At 34.1% G+C, this 26,489-nt stretch overlaps 1 protein-coding gene across 2 annotated transcripts; it reads left to right on the top strand.

Moving 5' to 3' along the window:
- Positions 1–3,468: 3,468 nt before the first annotated feature.
- On the top strand, positions 3,469–25,361 carry Calb1 (calbindin 1). 2 transcript variants are annotated; one of them, XM_026384109.2, is made up of 11 exons: positions 3,469–3,547; positions 4,072–4,148; positions 7,740–7,814; positions 15,702–15,785; positions 15,880–15,936; positions 18,994–19,071; positions 21,612–21,667; positions 21,758–21,797; positions 21,920–21,973; positions 24,838–24,909; positions 25,248–25,361. In XM_026384109.2, the coding sequence occupies exons 1-11, from the start codon at positions 3,469–3,471 to the stop codon at positions 25,359–25,361; spliced, it is 786 nt and encodes a 261-aa protein (XP_026239894.1). The 2 variants fall into 2 exon arrangements, with proteins under 2 accessions (XP_026239894.1, XP_077657210.1); XM_077801084.1 differs by lacking the exon at positions 7,740–7,814.
- Positions 25,362–26,489: the final 1,128 nt, after the last annotated feature.

Below are 26,489 nucleotides of genomic sequence, written 5' to 3' on the forward strand. Positions count from 1 at the left end.
ATTATTAAAAGCATTTGTAGTTCTCCCAGAATTCTAGACGTAAAAGGATTCCTAAGCAGTGAGAAGTAAGGTCTCTCCTACCTTGGTTAATGAACTAAAGGATTAAAGAATCAGGTGAGAGAAGTATTTCTCAAGTTACTTCAGATCAATAGATATGGAACATATGCTTCTTTACTGGCAACCTAAAGTAGAATTTAATCTAGAAATGGCCCAAAATACAAGTATGAAAAGGGATATTGATAAGAGGTGACAGTATGGGACCAGTAGCAATTCCAAGGGGGAAAAAAATCTTTTATAAATTACATTTCTGCTGTTAAAAAAATCTGAGCAATAAAAATTCTACCTTTAAAAAAGGACAAATTTTAAGAATTACTAATGAATGCGAATTAAAGGAAGAATAACCACCTATTTTTTTTGCCCATTACATTAGTACAAAAGTTTTCAAGGCAACAACAGCCATAGCCATGAGAGTATGCCATCCTCACACTTCATTTATTTAAGCCATCCTTACACTTCGTGTATTTGAGTTGAGTTGCTACAAGTTGGAAAAAATAATTTAGAAATGTACATGAAAATTTAGAATGTATACTTTTAAACTAACAATACTATTTTTGAGGAGTTTCTCTTATAATCAGAAACATGTGTCTATGATAAATGTATAAAGATGTTTGCTACAGCATTTTTGTCACAGCAAAACACTAGAAAAAGGTGAATATATATAATTATGGTTAATCAATAAAATAGCACTCAACTCTTTAAAAAGTATAAATTTGATGTTAATTTTAATACTGGAGGGATGTCCTCTAATTAATAAATAACTCATGGTAATATCCATAACATAGTCCCTTTTCCTAAAGCCAAATAACAATAACATACACACACAAAAAAAAATTGTATATGAGAATTTATATGTTGGTATTAGCCCGGTGCTTTCAATACTGATTTCCTCAGTGTAGCAATAGCAGTAAGAAGCAATTTAAAGGTGACTTTTGATTTCCACATTCACATTAGTTTCCTCAAAAACTCACTCCACATAAACAATAAAAAGAAGCAGAAAGAATGTGCTTTGTATTTGTACACAGCTCCAAGAAAGTCTTCCTTTCCTTTCCAACCACTCTCCCTTTCAAGTCACAACACCTGAACTTACCTACATGAAAGTCTGAAATGTCGTAGTTTCAGAAAAGTGAAATCAAAGTGCTTTTCATATAAGAAAGTTTGGGAAAGTGCTTTTGTTTTCTTTTTCTGGAAGAAAATTCATTATAATTATAAAAAGGAGTAGAAATGTTAGTTTTCTTTGCATCAGTTTGTTCAGTCCCTGTCCCTTTATTATTTTTTTCCTGGCATTTTTGTCTCAACACTGTGGCCCAAATCCAGATACTATCAAATCTGTCAGGACTAGGAAGCATCAGAGTGTACCCTCGAATCATTCCACAGTCCCTGCTTTTTTGCCCTCTCTTCAAAGTTTATGTGGTAGCATTGGCTTCCATGTTCCCATACAGCATGTTTCATACAAAGACACTGGCCACAGAAGGACAAACAGGACCTTTCTCAGTATTAGTTTTCCAGGAGTTAGGATAAATATGCACAAGCTGTTGGTCTTTTATTCCTATGACCACTTCTCTTTTTACCCAAAGTGCCTACCATAAAATAAAGTTTTCTCTATGAGAAAACTTCAGAGGTTGCTTAAGCTTCAACTCTCACAGATGCCGAAAACTGAGGTTAATGCACATATAGTTGCCTGCGCATGTTTCCTTTATATCAATACATACTGTCTTTTGTGTCTATGTGGCTACATCCTGGTAAGTCTAAGCTTCAAAATGGCAGGAGCCATGTCTCTTATTATTTCCAGTGTCTTGGTAGAACACTTGAATGAATGAAAGTGCAAACAAATGACATTAAATCATTTTTTAAGTCAAGGAATATTAGGTTATTAACATCTCAAATTCTAGTTTATCTCTTGTGTAACATCAACTCAGAGACTATATATGAGAATCAGATAAGGTAACTGAAGTGAAAATAATTTATGAACTGCAAAGTATTGTCGCAATGAGGACTCCATTGAGAATATAATCGAAATAGGCCAGCTTTGAATGGATGGGTCTCTGCAAATGAGATTCATAAAAAGTCTTACAAATCCACCACAGGATAGATCTTTAGTCTCAGAAATATAAATTACACAAATTTAAAAATATAAGGCTTAACCAGTCCACTTTAGTTTTAAGTTGGCTATGTTTGAAGTTTCTTTTGTCCCTTTATTTTGTTTTGTATCATTGTAATAAGACACTTGGAACACATTTTTAGCAGACCCAAAGATCTCACAAGATTGAAAACCATATTCATTAGAAGTATTTGTATAAATAAATAATTTAAATTAGCATTTGTTATATTGAAATGTAACAAATATACAAATATGCATAATATAACATGAGGTTTAGTTAGGTGGGTTTTTTCCCAACTCTAGTGACCTTCAGTTTCTGAAGAATTCTCCACCTGAGATAGAAATAAGGAGGAGTACATATATTAAGGTCAATGAATGTGGCTGTGTCTAGGTCACAATTTACCTAATGACCAGATACTTCCTTTCCTTAATTTTGGTTTATTCTTTCTAAACTTCACAGCAATAAGTTATAGTATCTCTAAGATTACTTCCTTTTCTAAAATCTTAAAATTCTATAATTCAATTCAATTGCTTTCCAATTATAATTCTACTTCAAGCTGAAAAAACAAGCCATAATCCTGCTTTCTCATTTTGGTAAGGCTAGTTCATATAAACCATATGATAGATAATCTTCACAAGCACAAAACAGAATAATTATCAGTATCAGCCAATTTATTGTATACAAGAATCCAATTAATTTAGGACTTTCCAAGCTTCCACCTGATTTTTTTCAAACAAATACCAAAAAGTCTTGAAGAAACCTCATGCAAATAAAATCATTTATATGGTTTTGCACTTCATTAGCTTTCCCTTTCCATCTGAAAATCAAACCCTTTCCAAGTGTGTTCTTTTGCTATGATATTCCGGGATAAGTTTCTCCCTAGACTAAGAAACTGTGAGGGAAAATGAGTCTCTGTTTTCAACATCCAGTCTTTAAGCAAAGATCTCCCACCACCTGCTGCTCTCTAGACTCCAAAACTCCTGCTCCAGCTAGCCTTCCTGGGAAGAGAGGAGAAAACTGGAAGGGAGGGGAAGAAGGTTGGTGAGAGCAAGAGGCGGGGAGTGCGAGGCCTGGGAGGCAGGAGGAGGCGTGGCCCAGCTTGGGGCGGTTGGGATAAATACTGCGAACTGGGTGCGGGGTGCGGAGAGAGAACTCCGGAGGAACGCCTGAGCTGAGCAGCACCGAGGACAGCGCCCGGCAGCGCCCGCCCCCAAGTCCTGCTCCCCAGCCCTGACGGGCACATCGAGGTTCTTGCTCGCCCCACTCTCGCACGGACACTCACACGCACCGACACCTACCGCTCTGTACAATGGCAGAATCCCACCTGCAATCATCCCTGATCACAGCCTCACAGTTTTTCGAGATCTGGCTTCATTTCGACACTGACGGTAATTATTATCTATTTAACTGTTTCAAGACCCCTTCCCCTAACCCTACCCACCTACCCTTTCCTTGCACTTCCCTGAGCCTCCTGATCCCGTCGTCCTTTTTTTTTCTATTCTTTACTTCTCCCCCTACTCTGTTTAATTTTATCTCCCGTACCTGCTGCCAATCCTTCAATGTGAAAGTTTATATTGCTTGTGTGTAATGCTCAAACCTTAAACTTTCCTCTTTCTAGGAACGATAACGGTAGGAGAGAGAGAGAAAGAGCAAGGACTGGGGAACCCTGTCCACCCCCCAAAGTTTTTTGTGGCTGCGTTCAGCATCCTACTAGCCACCTTTGTCCTTAGTGCAGCTAAAGTTTGACACCCCAGAAGCGGGGAGCTGCCGTGGCTGTACCCTTGGCTGGTTAGTTAATGTGGAGGCCAGGGAGCCTCTTAGGTTGCCACAAAGATAGATGTCGTGGAAAGAGGACGCAGAAGAAAACTTGGAGTGAGGTATCTGACACCTGGGCCCCTCTTTGTCTTTGCAGGAAGTGGTTACCTGGAAGGAACTGAGCTGCAGAACTTGATCCAGGAGCTCCAGCAGGCGCGGAAGAAGGCTGGATTGGTAGGTTAGAGTTTGTGAAGGAGGAAAAAGACCTTCAACCCTAAAACATGAATATTCTTGTGTTTTCATAAGTCATCAGGGGGTCAAGGACTTTCCCGGGATGTAAAAAAAAATGTAAACATCTTTTGAATGAGAAAGGCGAGAACAGCTTTCAAATTGCTTAGATAGAAAAAGAGGGTAGTGGGGAGAAGGAGAGGGGGGAATTCCGGAGAGAGGGAAAGAGGGAGGAAAAACCTTACAGTCTTAAATCAGAGCTTTCAATATAGATATTCTATACTTGTACCTGCTTCAACAGGTCTGGAAAAGAAAGGTGGATATGTGAAAACCTTTAGCAGACCACCACTTCTATCATTGAATTCTGTTGGGTAATTTTTAACTTCTCTCTTCCTTGCTGAGAGAAGGGGGTAGAAATACATTTCTGCCCCTTGGTGGTCAGGAAACAGATCTGCAGATTATGGATCTCTTCTAATGCCAGTTATTGTTGTGATGTTAATGTAGTTGGGGAGCCGAGAAAGCATCCTGTCTTGACCCCTTCACTGGGGAAAGTTGGTCAATTGCTAATATAATAATGCACAAGAATTTAGCAAAGAAATGTCTTCATTTTTGTTAAAGAGAATTCCAAAAGCTAGAGAAATAAAATGTAAAACAATTTTAAGAATTCAATATATTCTTACAAAAAAAAAGAGAGAGATTCTAATTGGAAGCAATTAATGATGTTTTGAAAGAAGCTGTTTGTATTTTAAGCCATTAGGTAATTAAATGACATTTCTTACTAATTATAAATATCATTTGGATATAAATCAATCTGTTAAGATTGCCAACATAAAAATAAAATATACCCAACTTTTAACCATATGAGATGGTTGTATAGAGAAAAATGGGCTAAGAATTTCAACCAATATATTGGGGTTTATGTAAGACTGTCATTCAGAAGGTAGTGTTGGGTATCTAATTGGATATCAATGATCTTTGGCCTTTTTACTATGATTAGAAATAAATTTTTACATTATAAATGTTGTACATGTCATCTCTGTATATTAGATAGAAGATCAACAGCTTTAGGATTGAGTGATATGTGTGTGTGTGTGTGTGTGTGTGTGTGTGTGTATAAAATTTACTAAGGGAATTATCTTTTTGTTCTATCTAAAGTGTATATTACACCTCTCTGCACAACATATTTAAAAGAATTCCAGGAGGCTCTAAAGTGTATTATGGGGTATTACAAAACTGTGGGTTACTAAATTCATTGGCCAAATTGATTTTAAACCAGATCTCCTTCTAGGCATTGTTTTATACAGATTTAATATAATGCAAATCTTTTAAAAGTATAATAGAATGAGATCAAATTAAAAATGTCATATACTTTTACCCTCCTCCCACCTTATTCATTACTATGTAAATAAATTCATACAATCCTATCAATATAGCTCTATGAATCTTTGGCCAGTAAAAGCCCTTATCTTCCTTATTTAATAATATATATTTAAAATATATATAGAGAGAAAAAGAGGGTAGTGGGGAGAGAGAGAGGGGGGAATTCCTGGTTGAAAAAGTCTTACTTTTCATAAAATTTTCAATTAAAATTTTGAAAGATACTTCCAACAACTAAATGACTATAATTTTTCCAGAAGTAATTTTAATATTGAAATTTATTTTCATCTTAGATATTCAAATATTCAAGAGCTTTGTACGGTTTTTCCAATATTTCCTTTCCTCCTCCCATTTTAAAATTTGAACTTTTTTGTAAACAATATGTTCATATTGGAGTTTTAAAGAGTTTATAGCTTCATTATTTTTTTCTACTGCCTATACTCTTAAGTATGGAATGTATGAAGATCCAATTATTAGATTTTATTTCAAAAATATTCAACTTGAGCACAGGTAAATGATTATGTCAATTTATTTAATACCTTGGTTCTTGAGTATTTTTCTAGAAACTTCAAAAATTTTACCAAGTGAATATAACATAAATGAAAGATGGTAGTCCAATATATTTCTGAAACCTTTTACACTAAATATATTGTTTTGTCTTTAAATTTGTACTCCTCTTTATAAATCTTTAATGATCATTATATATTTTACAGTTTAAAAAATAGATTTTGACACAACTGTCACCAGAAACTTCACAACTAAATATCAAGTGTTCCGGTTAAACTAGTAGTTTTATGTAGTTGTAAAATTTAAGAATGAATGCATTGGTTTTACTTTAAGATTTGTGTGAAAAATATAGGGACTGGTATTCCTCCGTTGCCATGGGGATATCATTTTATTTTCTTGTAGTTGTTCTTCTAACAAAATTTAATAAATGCAAATGGCAATTTACCCACAGTAGAAGAGTTCTTATCAGACTACAATATAATTAAATTGTTTTGTTACTATTTATTACCTTAGTTCAACTAAAGATATTTGCATTGATATCAAAAGGATTTTGTAAATACAAGCAGTAATATTTAGTCTCAATATAGCCTTTAAATTACATTAACTTATCTATGCCTAGAACAAACCTGTGTGGTAGGTGACCATTGTGTTGTCAGTTATGATGAAAATTGAGACCTTAATTTGCTTTCAGAAGGATGTAGAATATTAGTAAGGGCTGACCTATTTTAAATAGGCTTCAGTTAATGCAACAGGGCTATTTTAAATGGCTTGTCGAAACCCAAGGGTAAAAAATGAAACTTCCTGAATAATAGCTCTATGTTCAGATCACAGCTTTTAGTTCAGAACTCTCTAATCTCTCAATATCAAAAGAGATTATAAAAGCAATAGACTATATTGAAAAAAGCGACAAGACAGCATTAACTTCTGTCACTCTTAAGCTTATTTTGTTGTACTACAATACATGGGGAAGAGGATATCATCGTGGATGAAGTGGAAACACTAAAAACTTCTTCCTTAATTACTGTTGGAGGCAAAAATCATAAGCATACAATCCACAGTCTAAAATAAGTTCACCAAAAATAAGGTCATCAATATTGTCTATCTCTTAATGAAAGTTCAAATTGATCAAATCATTTTTTTCATTTCATATTTTCCCCCCAATATTAATTTTTAAATTTATTTAATCAATGAATAGCTGTTTCATTCTGGGAACATTTCTTGCTCACCACGTAAATTACTCTTCAACATTCACTTTTTTTTTGCTTATCCAAACCAAAAACACATAGTACTACCATACATAATACATTATGCTAGCATAAGGAAAATGTTATAGGACAAATAGTGCAGAATATAAAATAATCTTTAATGAAACAAGTAATATTTAAAGTGTATTAATAACTATGATTCTATTTAAATTAACTAAAGTGAATAATAATGAGTAATTCTGATTATTTTCAAAGAATAGCATATTCTCAAAACTAATAATTGAAGATAAATTCTAGTGACTGAAACAAAAATTATCATAAATATTTAATTTGAAACTAACAAATACTGTATTAATTACTAATTAATTTTCATGACAATCATTTATCAACATGCATAATTCTAAATGGTTCCCATTTTGGCTTTTTATAAAAATAGATCAACACCATCACAAGCATAATTGTTTTGTTTTGTATTACAAACTTCATACCTGCTTTCATATCATTTTAGGAGTTATCGCCTGAGATGAAAACTTTTGTGGATCAGTATGCGCAAAGAGATGATGGAAAAATAGGAATCGTAGAGGTAAGGAACATGTGCATTTTTTTCTGATTTAATAAATGAGCTTCATTTTTTTAAGTTATATTCAAGTCAGACATGATATGACAAGACTCATTCAGAGAAGCCTATTTTACCTAAGTAATATATAATCTTCTGTTCAGAACATATGAAATTTTAAAATATTTAGAAAGGAAAGAAACCTAAGAGTTACCTAATCCAGAGCCTCAGTATAATATATTGCAAAGCTGAGACCCTCAAGAAGTGAAATGGTTAGCATCTGGTCACGCAGCTGTTTGCTGGCACCAGTGCAGTTAGAAGAGGAGTGCCCGACTTCTGGGTGAGTGCTCATCACATAACACCACCCGCCCTCACTTCAACTGCTTCATTGGTACATACGATCATTTAACCGTGTAGACTTTTCTGTTGAAATTTAAAATTAAATGTTTGCAGTTGTCATAAAAATGTGGCAAAAAGCTGCATCCTGGTTTCTGAAATTCTATTTTTGATTGGATGATGGCCTCAGTAAAACTCAAGAACTCAAAAAAAGTAAGTGAATATTTCATGCTATGTTATAGGTAAATATTCCTTTTGTGTCTCTAAAAGTTGAAACTGTGAGTGTCATATCCTTTCTTTTCCAGTTGAGGACAACTTACTTTGTGAATCAAGGAAGCAAAACTGAGGATGCATCCATTTTATATTCTCAGATTTATGGGGGGTGGGGAGGGAACACTGTCACTTCCCTTATTTCTACTTTTCCAAACTGGTGGTGCAGCAGCTTCTGTCTATCTCTGTAAGCTTAAAGCAGTTGAATGGAAAGTTTTTTCCAGAAAAAAAGTAATAAGGTCATTTTAAACTATGACAAATCCCAAGTATAATAATGCTTTCATAGAGTGTTCTCAGTGCATTAGATTGACAGGTGTTCTGGCTTTCAACAACTTTTAGTTATAACTTACCTTTGATTCAGAGAACTAACCTGGTTTTCAAATAATTGATCTTATTAGGACACTGTGGTGCTGGTGTGAAATACACTTAATTTTAAACAGCTACTACAAATAGAGTTAAGGGAGGGCATACTATTATTATCTTTGCAATTAAAAAATTTCCCTGGAGTATACCCTTTTCCCTTTGCCTATGTATAACTCATTACTATATAAATAGATATTAGTAATGAGACTTACAGATTCAGATAGAGGCCAATTAATCAAGATATAAAATCATCAAGAATAATAAAATAACTTTAAAATGACACAAATGAGATCAAGTAAATCAAATTATTCAAAACTAGCTTTCAGAATCTGACATCAGTGAAAGTCTAGATTAGTTATTTCAGAATTTGGCATACTCTATAATTGTAGTAGAGGGAAGACTGCCATCTTATATGCTATGTGTTACACCTTGAAGGACTTCAGTGGATCTATCTATTTATTCTCTCTCACTTCTTTGGTTATGCTAGGTTGTATAGTAAAAAACATGAATCTTATTCACATGAATTTTATACTTTTAAAATGAAAAAATAGATGAATTTGTTTTGAATCCAGCTGTTAGTATTTGTGATGTAGTTTAACCATTTATGCCTTATTATTTTCATTCTAATATGAATTAGAAGCAAGAGGTCACTTAGCAGATGCAGATTGTCTTGGATATTTGGTGATATATTTCTCCAAATGATTAAGATAAGAAATATTCAGGTTCGAGTTCCCTGGCTAAAAAATAGATCCTCCTATTATATTTAGACATTATTTTATTGTTATGAGGTCAAATAAAATAACTTTTTTGAAAACTTTATAAACTGTATAATGTTACACAAATTAAAATTCCTTTTTTTCACATTGGGTTACATCTTGATTAAACCCATTGGAAGCTGAAAGCAGCATAAGAAAAAATGCATTATTAATACACTTTGCCTACAGAACATCATAGCTTAGCAACAGAGAACATTGTGGAACAGAGTTGCAGACTCTCATGACTGTGTGGCTGACAGAGAGCTGCAGCTTGCTGCTACTGCCCAGTTTTAAAGAGAATATTCTACTGTATATTTTTATTCCAGGAAAATATAAAAGTTAATTTTTTTTCCAGAGTGATGGAATTTTTTCATTTGTTCTAATTAGTTGTACACGACAGTAGAATGTGTTTTGACATATTGTCATATTTGACATATTGTCAAAAAAATAATAATAAGCACAACTCAAAGCTGAGATTTTGATGTACAATTTTTACTGAATGTATACTGCTTTTGCACCATTGTAAAGTTGAAAAATTGTTAAGTTGAACCATCCTGAATCAGGGACTATATAGAGACGTTATTTGGCCCAAGAATCTGAAACTTGATTTGGGCAGATCGGTTAAAACAGAAAGAATTCAAAGAAGAGAAGTGAGACATATAAGAATTTGTTACAAGATTTTAGTGTTCTGGGACATGGCACTTTTTGCTAGATAGGACCCTTGAGAAGAAATAGCCAACTTCCTCATTTTCAGAATGAAGCAATTGAAGCTCAGAAAGTTAAATGATATGCCCAACAGCCCACTAACAGGGAATGACAAAACCTGTATCCAGACCTAGATCTGACTTTAACCCCACAATTCTTTTCATGTACTTGAGTTACCAGTGAAAGACATAGGAGGAATGTGGATGTGGATGTGGGAGCAGGAGGGGTAGGATTCATTGGAGATGAGAAAATGAAGGAATGGGAGACCAGGGAGGAGATTGCCATGGTAGTTCATAGGCACATTGCTTAGAGAGATTAACAAGCAGTAAAGAGCAGTTCGGAAAAAAAGCTGGAAAAAAAAAAGAAATTGAAAGTTACAGATAACGTGAACAAACTGAGGAAAAGAAAGCAGAGAATGCCTGAACTTACTGTGTGACCGCTGGTGTCACCAGAAAGTTGTGTTAAATGATGCTCATCCTTTCTTTATCCAACTCCAAATATATTACTTGCTTAGAAATCCTACATGTAATATGGAACACAAAGACACAAATCCTAACCAATTTTAAAAGAATATGAATCCCCCATCTTTCCAAATGTAATGTGTAAAAAGTAATGTGCACATATGACTTTTTTCTGAACATGAATACATGAATAATTTCATGTATTTAAATGGATTTTAAAATTCATACAAATTCAGTTCAGTAATAACAAGATTTTTAATATGAATTCAAAACAGAAGCATTAAAATTCTGAAATAATTTAACAAATACCACAATTAAAAAACGTTCTAAGTGTATGCAAACTAGTAAGTCTATTGCAAAGAAGTCTAATTAAAATAATTAAATAAGGAGACTGAATGATTTGCAGGGGACGGAATTTTCTTTTCTGGGATTCACACAAGTATACTTATTTTCTTTAGCTGGATGTCATATCTGTAAGCTTTTTTCTGATCCCTTGGGCAATGTATGGGACCCTACCATCTTCTCCAGTCTTAGTATTTTTATCTGTTCAGGTCAGTGCATCCACTGAAAAAAATAGATCTAAAAGCTATTTTAATCCTAAAAGTGTAACAACCCTCCCAGGAAAACAGGCACTTCTCTTGCCAATTTTTTCTTTCTTTCCACAGTGGGATTTGTGCATATAAGTTTAGGCAGGATGAATATAGTATTTCATGGCAGACTACTTATCTATCCACCTTATAATTTTTGTAAATGACTGACAATAAAATTTGACTCAAAATTTTGCTCTGAATAGATTTTTAAAAATAATTTATTAAGAAAACATTTTTGATTGAACATTTAAATGGAGGATAAGGAAGCTTGTAAGGGACAAGGATCTCAAAATCAAGAAAGTCAAACTGACTTCAAATGTGGCTCAAACTACAAGTAAGAACAGGCTATTTATCCTCTCTGAGCCTCTATTTTCTGAGCTCTAAATAGAGAGAACTATGTATTAATTTCATAGTTGTTTTGAGTAATAACATTAAATCTGATAATATATATCAAACAAATAGATAAATCCTGGCCCATTGTAAAAACTTAATAAATGTTTGTTATTATTATTAAATGTAAAAAAAAAACTTATTAGAAAATTTACATATTCTGAATATCAAGTCTTTCCCACCACTTGTTATATAACTTGTCAAATTCAAATCATTAGACTCAAGTAGCCTGAAATGTATGAGATCATTTGCCTTGCAAGTTTTCTGAACTCACTTCTTATTGGCTAGGATAATGTTACCCTCGTTCTCAAATGAAAAAGGGAATGTGTGGCTAATGGGCTCAAGAAGGTGAACATACACCAGGATTGTCTTTGGAAGTTAGGAATTGTGCTTCATATACCTTATGTATCTCAGTCATTTATATCTCTAATGAAATTCCCATCATGTGAACTCTTCTCACACCTAGCACTTAACTTTATCATTTTATCTATCTCCTGCTTGAAATTGTTAAGAAAAAAATATTTGGTTGAAGTCATCTGTCTCCCTGTAAGATTCTTACTATGGTGACTATGAATCACCAGCTAGTAACAGAGTGATCTAGTATTTAGTAGCCAAATGAACCACAGAGAGAGATTTACATCAACTCCAAAACTTAAGACAAGGGCTCCATACTATTCCAGAAAAAGAACAAGATGTAAAGTTATTGAGTTTCCTGGGAAGCAGATTTGAGTGGGAGAGAAATATTGAAGAGGGTGATTAGGAAGTGCTTTGAGATCATTTCCTGCATAAAGCCACGAAGAGAACAGGACTGGACAAAAGCAGATGCTGGGAAATGACATCCTAACGGAGGCTTTTGCTAACCTTACAGTGAGCTCTGAAGTAGGGGTGGCCCTTCAGAGATTTCCCAAGTTGAATGAGAAATTCAGGCCTTTATATTCCCAGGTGGGTTTGTAACTGGAAGCCACCTCTTGGGGTCACAACTGTCATCAGCCCAGGCATTTCCTCAAAGGAGCCTGATAGCTGAGGTCACAGCATACTCCAGAACCTGAAGGAGCTCTGGGTAGCATATCATAACGTCTACTCCAACCCTTACCCACAGCTCAATAATAAGTTATTTGAATTATTTCCCGTGGAATTTTACTTCCATTTACTTATAGCCTATCCTGACACTAGAAAAGTCCATTGCCTTCATTCATTGCATCAATAAATATTTACTGAAATTTGTGCAGTTGCTGAGCAAAAAAACTCAGTAAGTAAAACATAGATAAATAGAAAGTTCTACTTCCCCCGTCTCAGTAGCAGACAATTCTCACAAGTGAAGATCTGAGGGATTCTGTTTGTGTCTACAGGGATCCTCTTTCCATTCATCCTCTTGATATTCTCCACTATCTTCTGCAACCAATAAAAAAAAGTTTGGTAATGGCTAAGGACTAGAAATCACCAGCATCTTAGCATAGGCAGTACTGGGTACTTCTATGGACAACAGTGACATGGCAAATCTAAGAATAATGCAGCCCTACTTAATACAGTCTATGAAGACCCATATTGATGTGGTCTTAGATTTTGCAGCTGGAAAATTACTCTACCCACTCTGAAGGATCAATTACAACACAGGACCACCACAATGTTAAACCACACAATAAAAAGGATTTATGTTTACAACAGCCACATTCTTCCTATCCATATATATTCATTGATCTTTAATGACTGGTTTGTCTTATAACAATAATTTACATGTTTAAGATTCATTTCCAATGTTTGTAAAATAGGGCAGTATTGTGTTGAGTATATCATTAGTAGTTCAGCAAAATGAGAAAGAAAGAATATGTCACATATATATACAATCTGTAATTTTTAATCATTAAAGAACAAAACAGCATGAGCCAAGGAATACACATTGACCTTAGACATGACTAACAATTTGACCCTCTTTATGTTTGACATTCTAGAGACCTCTAAACTTTCTATGAGTTACATGAACTTTAATTTATGAACCTGAGATGGTTCGATTTCCACTAGCAACCCACTCACAGAAGAAGTGGAAAGGGGATGTTATAAAGAAAATAGTGTTCTAGTTTTCAGTGAAACGAAAACATATCCATATCATATCCAGACTATCTTGTCACATGTAAAAATTAGCCATATTTGCATTCTAAGATTGAAGAAGCAACCTATCTTATTTCTGTCTTTAAGAAGCATGCTGCTGACTTAACTTTCTAATAAGCAGCAAATTAAAATGATTTTTCAAAGTCTTCCAATCACCAAATTATTCAATCTCTTGGGTTTTAGCATCCTCAACTCAAAAATTGGGGCTTTAAATTAAATTGAATTACATCATTTCTGAATTATTTAATTCTATAATTTAAGAATTCAAAGAAATCAAAAGCCATAGAAGAGTCCTGAATGTATTAAGAGATCTGGATCTCTCTCGATATCTCTCTCTCACACACACAGACACACACACACACATGTACACACCCAGCAATGTATATGTGTTTTGGGACAAAAAGCTCACTAGGTTTTTAAAAAATTACTGCAAATCCTAAACTCCTATTTCCACTTTTTAGATTTATTGGTATCTACCCACACTCATGACCTTTGCTTTAAAATAAGATGTTTTCTGAACTGAGTCTTGCTAAACATCCTAATAAGATATTTGGTCCTTTGCCTTAGTCTTACCCCCACATGTATGACCAAAAACTAAAGTTTTTACTTGCAGTATTATTTCAAAGATCTAAAACAAGATAATTTACAGGACATATTATGCAGGCATAAGGAAGATGAGATTGCTTGCATTTAACTTAAAATGTTGTTTTGAATTAAATTTTAAACGAACTTAAGATGATGACACTTTTTAAAAAATAGGTGTGATAATCTAATATGGTAACATTTTTAGGACTTATACTAACCTTAAAGTTACTCTAGATGACATATTCTTGCTTTACACTGGAGGAATGGGGGTTCATGTCTGTGCCCCAGGGAATTAATCAACTTCTAAAAATTAGGTGAAGTATAGTGTATGTAGGTTCATTCTTTAATGTTGAAGACACAATGAGTCCAACAGAAGGTGTTTTGAACCCAGTACATTTAAGAGACATTGATTTCTCCTTCAACTTATTTTAGTGATGAGGGAGGGTACTGAGGTCCTGAAATGGCTGAGGGAGTTTCTGGGACCACAGCTCATTAGCAGCTAATCCAGAAATAGAATTCACATCTGCAGTGGCGCCATCAATCCAACTCCCTCCTCCTCTGTATGCAATAGATGGATTATATTAGTCTTAAAACGGGATCCAGAGTCCTCTCCCCCCACCAAAAAAAGGGGGGGAGGAGAAGTATTGAAGCTATGAATAGAAATCTAGGGGAAATGTCATAGACTTAGACAGTAAAGATCAAAAATTAACCTAAGCCCTGGGTTCAAGCAGTAGATGTCCTTTTCACAGAACCCAACAACTTGACTTCTCTGATGACTGTTCGGTTTCTCACTAGTTGTGAATTGTCTCTCAGCCTATCTTCCTGCAGCTTTACAGTTGTCTTCAGTTTACCGTCTCTTGCATCTCATAGTAGACGGTTCCCTCTGACTTGAAAATGCACCTTTTTTTTTTTATTCCCTCCTTTCCCCTACATTCTTGTTTCCTCCATTTCACATGAAATTCATGGCCAAATGTGCCATCTGTGCAACCGGAGAGGAAAGAGACTTGGTTCGTGGCACAGAATACTAAGGGTTCAAGCCGCCAGGGTACGTCTGCTTGTAGGTGCATAGACAAGATAGGGTCCTGCATCAGCTGTTTCACTGATGGGAGAACCAAGCACTTAAGAGCACCTGAGCAACAGAAAACCGGATAGAGTTTGAAGGAGCAGAATACCAGAAAGAGAACATCAGCTCATGTTTTTTCCTCTCCTGCTTCTCTAAGCAAAAAAAAAAAAAAAAAAAAAAAAAACTGCTTCTTAGGAACATGTTGAAGCAAAACTAAGCAGCAGGTGATAGCAGAGATTTGTTTTCAAGCTCTTTACCACAGTGTTTCCTTTCTTTTAAATCTTTTCCAGTTGGCTCATGTATTACCCACAGAAGAAAATTTCCTGCTACTCTTCCGATGCCAGCAGCTAAAGTCCTGCGAGGAATTCATGAAGGTAGAAGAAAGATGTTACTTTAAGAAAGCTGCTAAATGTGCAAAAATTGTCAATTTTCTTCTTTTAATTTTGTTTTTCTTATCCAAAATTACAGACATGGAGAAAATATGATACTGATCACAGTGGCTTCATAGAAACCGAGGAGCTTAAGGTAAGCAAATCAAAACTTAGGCTAAGCTTTTTCCTTTCAAATGCAATTATGAATTGCTAAGGGCTTCATAGCTTTTTTAAAAAACCTCCTACAAAAGAAACCAATGTTGAGCAATGGCACATTTTCACCCACTCTTCCATATCATTAATGAAATACCATATCAAAAAAGAGACTTCAAGTGCTTCTTGAAATTCTGTTCAGCAAAGCGAGAAATTAGCATTTCTGGGGTGTACATAAATTATTATATAAGGCAGACAGACAGATAGATAGAACTATGTACAAGGTGAAAAAGATACCCAATTTCCATTGAAATTGGAAATTTTATTTAATAAAATAAACACTTATATAAATAGACTTCTATTTCAAAAGAAAGACAAAGAGAAATTACGGGACACCAATTTCAATGCCAACTAGTTTATACACATTGTCTTATTTAAGTTTTGCATGAGTTTCAAGATTAATATTACCACAGTAACAAAAGGCTTCCAAGAAGTGATCTACTGCAGACCACATGGAAAAAAGACACAGGACTGCAGTGTTTATACCCAGACTTGTCTACCTTCAAAGCCCACCGACATTCCATACAACCTACTGCCTCTCAATAACATCAACAAAATATTAATAGAATTGAACTTGTGAAAATTGCAACTTTGAAAGTGAATTTATCAATTCATATCCCACAGAGGGACTGAGGAGGTGGTGTGGGAGTTGGATATAATGGAAAAGAAATCTGAAATCAAGTCTTACCTTGGGGCAAATTGGTCCCTGGTTCTATTTAATGTTTTTCATCTTTAAAATTGGGGTAATAATACCTTCCCCTCAGATGTATTGCAAAGCTCAAATAAGATGTCATATGTGAAAGATTCTGTGAAATGTAAGACATAATAAATCGTATTATACACGAACTCAATTTACTAGCCTTTCAGAAATGTGGACAAATCTTTCATCACATTTTCTCAAATCAACCTTAGAATGTTATGATTTGAAAGATTCTATATTCTTAATTCAGAGAGACCGAAAGGGGAGCAAAGTTAATATTTACTGATCACTTGAATATACACCTTCTTTGTGGTAGGCACAGTACTATGTGCTTGAAATGTATTTTAACATTTAATCCTCAGAGAAAACTTGCAAGGCAGTTTTCTTATTCGTTATTCCTGATGTATAGAGAGACTGAAGTTCAGAGCAATTGGATAATTTTTCAAGATTGCACAGCTGCCTAGGAATGGAACCCAGGTTTGGACTTAGCATATCTAGGTCCAAATATTAATAATGCCTTTTTCCTATAAAACCACATGCCTTCAAGCTTCATTCATTGAGCTACTTCTGCTGATGCTATGTGGGAAAATACAAGTATCAAATAGTTTCCTAGTCATAGTTCAACATGGGTTTAAAGAACAAATAATTTTAGAGATGGAATTGGAACTTTTGTACCATTGCAAAATTGCCAAAACGTATTCAACAGTAACCTCTAGAAATGTGAAGTTGCTGAAAAATTATGTATTTTACACTCTTGGGGCTCTGAATCTAGAGCCCACAAGGTGATAAGTGCAGCTATTGTGTCTTTTTTCCATTAGATTAAAAAAATTCTTTTAAAAATCACCTCAGTTCATAATGAAAAGCTTAGCGCATTTCCAATACTGACCTCAAAATATTCTGAAAGTCTCCTTCTTTGTTCTAAATTTTATTCTCAGAAAGAGATTCTAAATAGAAGTCCTGCTCCCTGGGGAATTTTGAAGATAAGTTGGCATTCTTTTTTAATGGATCTTTCAAGAAAGCTAATTTTAAGATCCGTAATAGAATAAAACATCGCTTGCTCTCAGACATGACTTTGAATCTCAGTGTTCCAAGGTTTCTCCCAGGCTATTTTTGTGACCACCATTTTAGTCTCTGATGAGGCTTTTTAACCCAATTAATCTCTGACAAAAGTCTCAGAAGTCTCAAAAATAAAATTCACCCCCACCAGATATCTGTGAATTTTCCATGCCTCTCTTTGGATATGAAACAGAATGTTTGAAATGAAAATAAATTTATCAAGCCAAGAAAAAGGTTTCCTTCCAGAAGAGACTGAAGTCAAATCAGCCCAGCAGAACTGTTCATTTTGGAGGGAGATAAACCACTGCCAACTCAAAGAAACCCAGTTCTCCAATAATATCTCAGCCCAGGATCTACTCAGTTTCCATATTGCATTAATTCATTTCCTGAGCAAATAAAAAGTTGCTAATGATTAACACAAGATGAAAGACTTTATATGCTTAAGGACTTACATTGTTATTTATATGGCAAGCCTTTATAAAGCTTTTATTTGACTTATACTTGTTAAAAAAAAATAATGAACTCACCCTAAGATTCAACTTGATGGTTAATCATCTTTATTCATCCTTCCCACATTAATCTCTTAATATGATTCATACAACCTTCAAGGATTAGATGCCATCATCTATGACCAACTGTTTTAGTTTGTACATTCAGCTAAAGCATGTTGACTAAGGTTCAACCAATAAGCCCTCTGGAGAAACAAACCTCGTAATAGCTATAAACTGATCTTTAAATACAGCCTGTGAGGACAGAACATGAATTTGAAATTAGAGGTAGAACTCCATCTGATTTGCTGGTAATTTTTCACATCTTACAGAAGTATAGAGAAAAACCCTCAGATTTCTTACAAAAAAAGTCGTATGAATACTTGTGAAGATATCATTAAGCAGAAAGGCATCCTTTGGGTTGGCTGGTTTTTAGTTTTAATTCACATTCCTAACAGTTCACAATCCAGATTCTACTATAATTGAAATCCTCAATACATGATATAGCTAAGGACTGCAACAGATCTGGTCTCAATAAAAAGCAGATGTTGAATCTATCAAAGGCAGTTTCATCAACGGAATGATACAAGGACCATGTGGTTCAGTCTTTTCTAAGGTTTTCTCTTCACCTGCCTCTACCCTCAAAAAGAAGCTTTCTTTGCATTCCTAGTATGTTCTATTTCAAGGAATTTGGAAACAAAAGCAGACAGTATATTATCAATGAAATTTATCTGAGTGTTCTTTGTCTTAACAGAACTTTCTAAAGGACCTGCTAGAAAAAGCAAACAAGACAGTTGACGATACAAAACTAGCTGAGTATACGGACCTAATGGTAAGACTGATCTGGAAAAGATGGTAGCCAAGAGCTCATGAAGTACAACTGTGTTCTTGCTAATTCTCCAGGCTACACAGAATGAAATAAACAAACCAACACATGCACATCATTTCCTTTGAAAACTGAAATACTTAGGATGTTTCCATCTTAGGTTGAATGCTACAGGGATTGGCTTTAAGGATCAATGTATGAACACTTCTTTTCTTGTAAGGCTATATCATTTTTCTCTCTCAAAAGATGATTTGTTTTTCTTATAAAGTCCACGTGACTATACCACCCAATTATATAATGTGTATATGTTATATATATAAATTATAAATCACATCACCCCAAATTCTATTATAGAGGTTCTGAATCCATTTTTATTACAGCTTATAAAATTGAACTTTTTAGAGTTTTAAGAGAACTTCTAGTTACTTAATTCATTAAGCCACTTAAAATGGATCTCTTTTCTCTTGATTGTTATATTTGGGCATTGCATCAATGCTATAGATAAAGAAATCCAAATACACCCTGAGTTCATTGCTTTGGTAAGTAGTATAAGCAAGATCTATTACAGGATATGAATAATGGAACCAAGAAAACCTCTTATACATAGGCTCCTAAAGTTTGAGGGAAAAAGTAATTAATGAGATTCTAGACTAAATAAAAACAGTGTCCATGAAGTTACTTTGTCTCAGGTGAAGTTTGTTCCTTTTAATTTGTGACAGGATTGGGACTTCCAGGATATACATATATTTACAGGTGTTCTAAGTATTGTGAAGGTACTTTTGAGTTCTTATGCCATGATTTAAATAAATAACCTATAAAAATATACTGTATACTATTAAAGTTGTCATACTACATTAGATTGATGAGCAACTTCAAACCTCTGGTTACCCTGAAAAACAATCTTGTAAAATAGGTATGAAATATTTGATGTAGCAGCTGAGGTTTGCTTTCAGCCTACTTTATCTAGAAAAACAAAGACAAAGTTATAGAATGTTGTTATTGGCTTATTCACTAAACTTACATTTATTATAAAGTGGGACTAATCTTTGGTTTTAAAATAATCAAAAAGTTTTGTGTGTGTGGTTCTCTTTAATTCCTAATTACATTTCCATTTACAATAGCATATTAGCAAACAATTGGGATTTCTTGCCATGTGCCACAATGGGAAGATCTAAGGCCTCACTCATGTCTTGTGAAATGGACAATAACCTACATTTATTAACTTTCTATGCTGCTCCAATATTAAAGGATGTCTATTTAAAGTAGTCTTCTTTCCAGGTAGAAATTTGAAGCAGCCTTTCAAAAACTACTCTGATGGGAGTTTCCCCCTGTTGGATTGGCCTGGTATATCTGATTAAATGTCATAAACCAGTTCAAATCCAGGAAGCAAATTAATCAAGAACTAATTAAAATTTAAATATATAGGTGGGGAAATATTTCCCTATGGGTTCTAAACTGTGTGATCTAGTTGTCCAGTATCTTGGTAGACAGTTATACAATATTAGAATTTATGGTTAATGTTATAGGTCAACACAGGACAATGAAAATTCCGCTCCTACAAAGAATTCTGAGAACATCTCAAACCATAGAATACCCTTCCTTTCTCCTTTAAAAGATCTCATTAAACCTAGGTCCATTATAACCTGATCACAACACTTCCTTTAAAAACAAAAATAAGGCTACTTGTTTACATACTTAGCATTCATTTAGTATACATATTTCATGTATTTTATTTCACATATACCAGTTCAATATAATAACAATAGTTGTTACTTTCTAAAAATGCAAATGCTTCCCCTAAATATATGAATGAGTGTATTTATGCCAGGACATGTCTCAGGGTGTGACAAGGGCATAATTATGTATAATGGAGAGCTATGGCGCTTATTGACTGTCTAGTACCCTGTGGAAAGTAAAAGGATTCAGAATTATTCAAGACTTCTGTTCTCTCATGTTATCTGCCTATTGCTTTTGTTTGTACTATTTTGTGCTCTAAAAGGGTAAAATGAATTAAATATTTATTTTCCTACAATCATTTGGAAGATTCAGGAAGTGCCACTTATTGCCAGGAACCACCCCTCTCACCTCTTTATATACATAAAAACATATGCAAGAAAAATGAATTATAATATTCTAGAAACCTAGCTAAGATCATGGTTACTCTGACTATTCTATATTGCTCTAATGAACTTTGGCAATTGACACAAGTTATAGAATTCAAAGTCTTAGGAGGCTGAGGCAGGAGGACCGAGAATTCAAAGTCAGCCTCGGTAATAGAGGGGCACTAAGCAACTAAGTGAGACCTGTCTCTAAACAAAATACAAAAAAGGGTTTGTGATGTGGCTCGATGGTTGAGTGCCCCTGAGTTCAATCCTCAGTAACACCCCCCCTCAAAAAAAAAGTTTAAAAAATGCTCATTTCTGAAATTTTGTTTTATGGATAATTCAAGCTGCTTGATTTTGAATGTTCATCTTTATTCAGTAAATCATTCCTCCATGATATTTTGTTTTGTCTTTGGAAACAAAAAAGCAATTTTTGTCTTTCAGCTGAAACTATTTGACTCGAATAATGATGGGAAGCTGGAATTGACTGAAATGGCCAGGTGAGTTTAGGAACTATGGAAATGTTATTAGAATAAACTGGTCCTTATCCAAAAATCTAATCTATTAATATAATGTTTTTCTTTCAAAAGGTTATTACCAGTGCAGGAGAATTTTCTTCTTAAATTTCAGGTATTTAACTTTTCCTCTATGGTGCAAAATACTTTCCTTGACTAGTTAGAATATGGGAGATTTGTCAAGAGAAATGTACTAAAATACAGTGACTGTGTTTTAACCTTTGCTCTGTCTCCTAGGGAGTCAAAATGTGTGGGAAAGAGTTCAATAAGGCTTTTGAGTTATATGATCAGGTAAATGTTTGTTCTTTTTTATTGTCATAGTATTTAGCATAAGATCTACCCTTTTAAAATTTAAAGTAGGAAATACAGTATCACTAACTGTAGAAACAATATTATATAGCAAATCTTTAAAATTTATTTGTTTCATAATTGAGAATTTAATCCCAATGGTTAATGACTCTCCATCTCCCCTTTTTCCAGCCCTAAAAACAACTCTTCTACTTTGTTTCTGTGAGTCTGACTCTTTTAGATGTATCAAGCAGTGTTTACTCTCCTGGAACTGGCTTGTTTAACACTTAGCATCATGTTCTCAAGATTCATCTATGTTGCAATATATTGTAGGATGTTTTCTTTAAAGGCTGAATAATATTATATTATATATCTAGACCTATCTAAACACACACACACACAAATTTGTCATTTCATGCATCAAAGATCTATTGTCTCCATAACCAGAACTCTTCATGATCCTGGTCTTTGGATAAATACCCAGAACTGGCATTGCTGATTACATAGTCATTCTGTTTTTAATTTTTTGAGGCACCTTTGTACTGTTTTCCATAGTAGCTACACAATTTTACATTCCTGCCAACAGTGTACAAGGGTACTGATTTCTTCACATCCTTACCAATACTTATTTTTTTCCTTTTGCTTGTTTGATCATAGCCATTCTAACCGGTATAAGGTGATATCTCACTGTGGTTTCAATTTGCGTTTATTAATGATCAGTGACATTGAATGTCTTTCTATAAACTTGCTGGCCATTTATGTCTTCTTCAGAGAAACATCTATTAAAATCTTTAGCCCATGTTTTAATCTAATTATTATTAGGTTTTGGTTAATGGAGTTGCAGGATCTCCTTATATACTTAAATATTTTATTCTTTACATTAAAGGAAATTAACACCTTATCTGACAGTTTGCAAATATTTTCTTCCATCCTGTAGGTTTCTTTTTCACTCTGCTGATGTTTGTTTGCAATGCAGAAGTCTTTGATTTGATATAGTTCCACTATTTTTGCCTTTGCTGCCTGTGCAGATGGGGCTCAGATCCATCAAATCACAGCTAAGAACAATATCATAAAGATTTTACCTATTTTCTTCTTGGAGTTTTACATCTTCCAGTCATAAGTTTTTATTAATTGTGGGTTGATTTTTTTATATAGTATAAGGATCCCATTTTATTCTTTTCATATGGATAATACAGTTTTCCCACCATTTGTTGAAGAAACTATCTTTGTCCCATGTGTATTCTCAGCATCCTTATCAAAGATCAATTGACTACATATGGACAGATTTCTGTTCCATTGGTCTGTTTCTGTCTTTATTACTATTTTTACTGATTGTGGTGGTCTTTTATATCATTTCAATTAATGTAGTTTGGTCACCTACTTTTTTTAAACTTTTTTTTTACTTGTAGATGGACACAATACCTTTATTCATTCATCTATTTATATGTGGTGCTGAGGATCAAACCCAGTGGTGCCTCACACATGCTAGGCAAGCACTCTACCACTGAGTTATAACCACAGTCCTGGTCACATACTTTGATATTAGGAAGTATAATGCCTCTTGTTTCATTCTTTTAAAAAATTGTTTTGGCTTTGGGGTTTTTGTGATTCCATGTGAATTTTAGTTTTATAATTTGGCAAAGAAAAAAAAGGTATTGGAATTTGGAAGGGGATTGCATTCAATCTATGGATTTCTGAACATTTTAACAGTAAGCCCTCCAGCCCACAGCCAGGGTATCTATATGCCTGTGTTTTTCATTCTTTCATTAATATTTTGTAGTTTTCAGTGTACAAGTCTTTCATTTCTTAGTTTACTCCTAAGTATATTCATTTTTGGTACTATTGCAAAGTGGGATTTTCTAATCCTTTTCAGATAATTTTTTGTTAGTATGTGAAAATAAAACTGATTTTTGAATGTGACTTTTATATCCTATAACTTTACTATATTTATTAAATGCCTAAGCTTTTACTGGAATCTTTAGATTTTTCTAAATGTAAAATTCATATTATCTGAAAACAGGGACAGTTTTACTTCTTCCTTTTTGATTTGGATGCCTTAAGAGTTTGCTTTTATCTATAATTTAATTCTTGAGAATTTGGAAAATGTTCACTAAGGGAAAGCAAAAACCTCAAACTCAACGTTCATATTAATAGAGAGAGACTGTGAAAATTGTACAACCAATGCATTCTTCTCATACAAGCGTATGACGGCATATCCCACATTGCATAAACCTTGATTCCAACCCCACCTTAGGATTGTCTGCCATGAGACTTTAAATAAAGGACCCAAATCCTCTGAGCCTCCATTTCCTCATTTGTAAACAAGTGATAATAGTTATGCTGACTTGCAGGGTTGAATAAGGATGAAGCTAGGGAACAACATCCCTCAGAAGCCTCCCATGCAGTCAATGGTAATACCCATATGTGCAGAAAGGCAGTTTGTGATGTCATCAATTCATGTCTTCAGCTTATTCCTCTAGTTTCTCTGCTCCTGGGCCTGGGTTCTAGAACAACTACAATCTCCTGGTGTGACATCAGACCACCGATATAGCTTCTCCAGGCCTCAGTGTCTTCACTTGTCATATGGATATATTAATGACTACTTATATTTATGATGATATTGTTGACATCAAGTGAAGGAGTAAATGTGAAGGCACTCTGAATAGTTCAAGGTATCTTGCAAGGCAACTCACCTATTTTACAATGTCAGAGTGGTTAAAAATGTTCAAGGCCTGATATAACAGGTTAGAATATAAGTAGGCCACTGGCAGATTATCTGAGGATTCCAATTATTTCCATTTTACTTCATTGCCTTCTACTGGGGATAGAATTAATTGTACACTGTTTTTTATTTCTCCTTCCCCCAGGATGGCAATGGGTACATAGATGAAAATGAACTGGATGCTTTACTGAAAGATCTGTGTGAGAAAAATAAACAGGTAATTTAGTTATTACTATGCCACTTATTTCTTTAATTGACTCTATTGAATCCATCCAAAAGCAACCACACTTCCATTTTGGAAATGTACCTTAAAAATTTATAGAGGAGTAGAAGTAGACTTCACTTCTTAACTCAATTTGATTCTGTCCTAAATCAGTGTAACTGTGAATAATACATTTTAAAAACAACCTTGTGATTATTCACATTATGGGAATTTAATGTAGCTCTTAAAGGATTGATGTAACAAGCAGTCTTCAACTCACATTTTCTCACTTGACTGTAGTTAATTAACTTTCATATTTAACTGGATTACGATGCCATCTATGTTCTATACAGGATCTGGACATTAATAATATTCCAACATACAAGAAAAGCATAATGGCTTTGTCAGATGGAGGGAAGCTGTACCGAACGGATCTTGCTCTTATTCTCTCTGCTGGGGACAACTAGAGTTGGTGGCTGCAACCACTTGCTAGTGATACATTGTATCTAAAAAATAACTGTGCACTATAAAGGAGTAGGCTGTATTTTCTTTTATATCTGTAAATTTCACTGCATATAGATAACTATCCAGGATGTGTGGCACATTCTTTTCTGCTTGTTTCTATACTGTTTGTAATGTACAGTTTTTGTAACTCTATGATTGATAAGAAGAGAGCCTATGCTTAGGTCAATCAGTAACCCAATTAAAAAAATAGTCTAACATATCCTTGCTTTCCTAAATGCAGCTGGATGTTAAGATTTCCCTAAATATTCCACCAAGATTAATCTCTAAAATTTTAGTCTCTGATGTGTAAATGCACATTTGGCTCTAAATATGAAATTATACATGGCAAGTCAAGCATTTTTATTTTAGACAATCACAGGACTGTTCCACAAAATATTTCTAAGCTGTATTTCCAACTGTTAAGAGGAATGTTCTTTGACTACTAAAATATTCACCAAATTACAATAAACAATTAGTATGTCTTTATGTAAAGTTAAAAGTATCACTAGGGATTTAGTTTATTAATCAACAAAATATTTACTGCTTGGCTTAAGTTGATTTGGTGGCAAGTCAAGGTAGTGCCAGATAATACATAAATCTGATTCTGTTTCCAACAAGTCTACTGTTTAAGAATATGACCTTAATCCATTTTCTAAACTATTTTCATGTGTTTCAGATATAATTATTCTAGTAAACTGCTCTTTATGTCATATTGTGTGTAAACTGATTAAATTTAATATACTGAGTATCCTGGTGTCAGTTTGCATACTTCCTGGATTTCTTTCTTTGTAGAACTGTTCATTTCCACCAAGGGTATCTGCTGCCTCTGAAAATATTTTTTTCTAGCTATAACAACTCTATTTTTTACTACATAATTGAATTTTAATGTAAAATTCATAGCATCCTGATTATTGAATGTTATATCATCAATACTTTTGTGTATTCTGTGGATTCTATATTTCATATTGAGATCAGCATTCAAAATAGTTCTATTTCTATCTGCAAATAGTTTCAAATGAGTTGAAAATAGTATTAAAGAGAAATGCTAATGTAATCATTTATCTTATCTAGTAAGGGGGGATTCTGAAACC

Source organism: Urocitellus parryii, chromosome 7, assembly GCF_045843805.1.
Source record: "Urocitellus parryii isolate mUroPar1 chromosome 7, mUroPar1.hap1, whole genome shotgun sequence".
NCBI lineage: Eukaryota > Metazoa > Chordata > Mammalia > Rodentia > Sciuridae > Urocitellus > Urocitellus parryii.

Excerpts from the sequence above, each read along its gene's own strand:
- Calb1 (XM_026384109.2), top strand. The coding sequence starts at position 3,469 with ATGGCAGAATCCCACCTGCAATCATCCCTGATCACAGCCTCACAGTTT. Across the intron at positions 15,786-15,879 it reads CCTGCGAGGAATTCATGAAG|ACATGGAGAAAATATGATAC; the intron begins GTAGAAGAAAGA and ends CCAAAATTACAG. Across the intron at positions 21,974-24,837 it reads CTTTTGAGTTATATGATCAG|GATGGCAATGGGTACATAGA; the intron begins GTAAATGTTTGT and ends TCCTTCCCCCAG.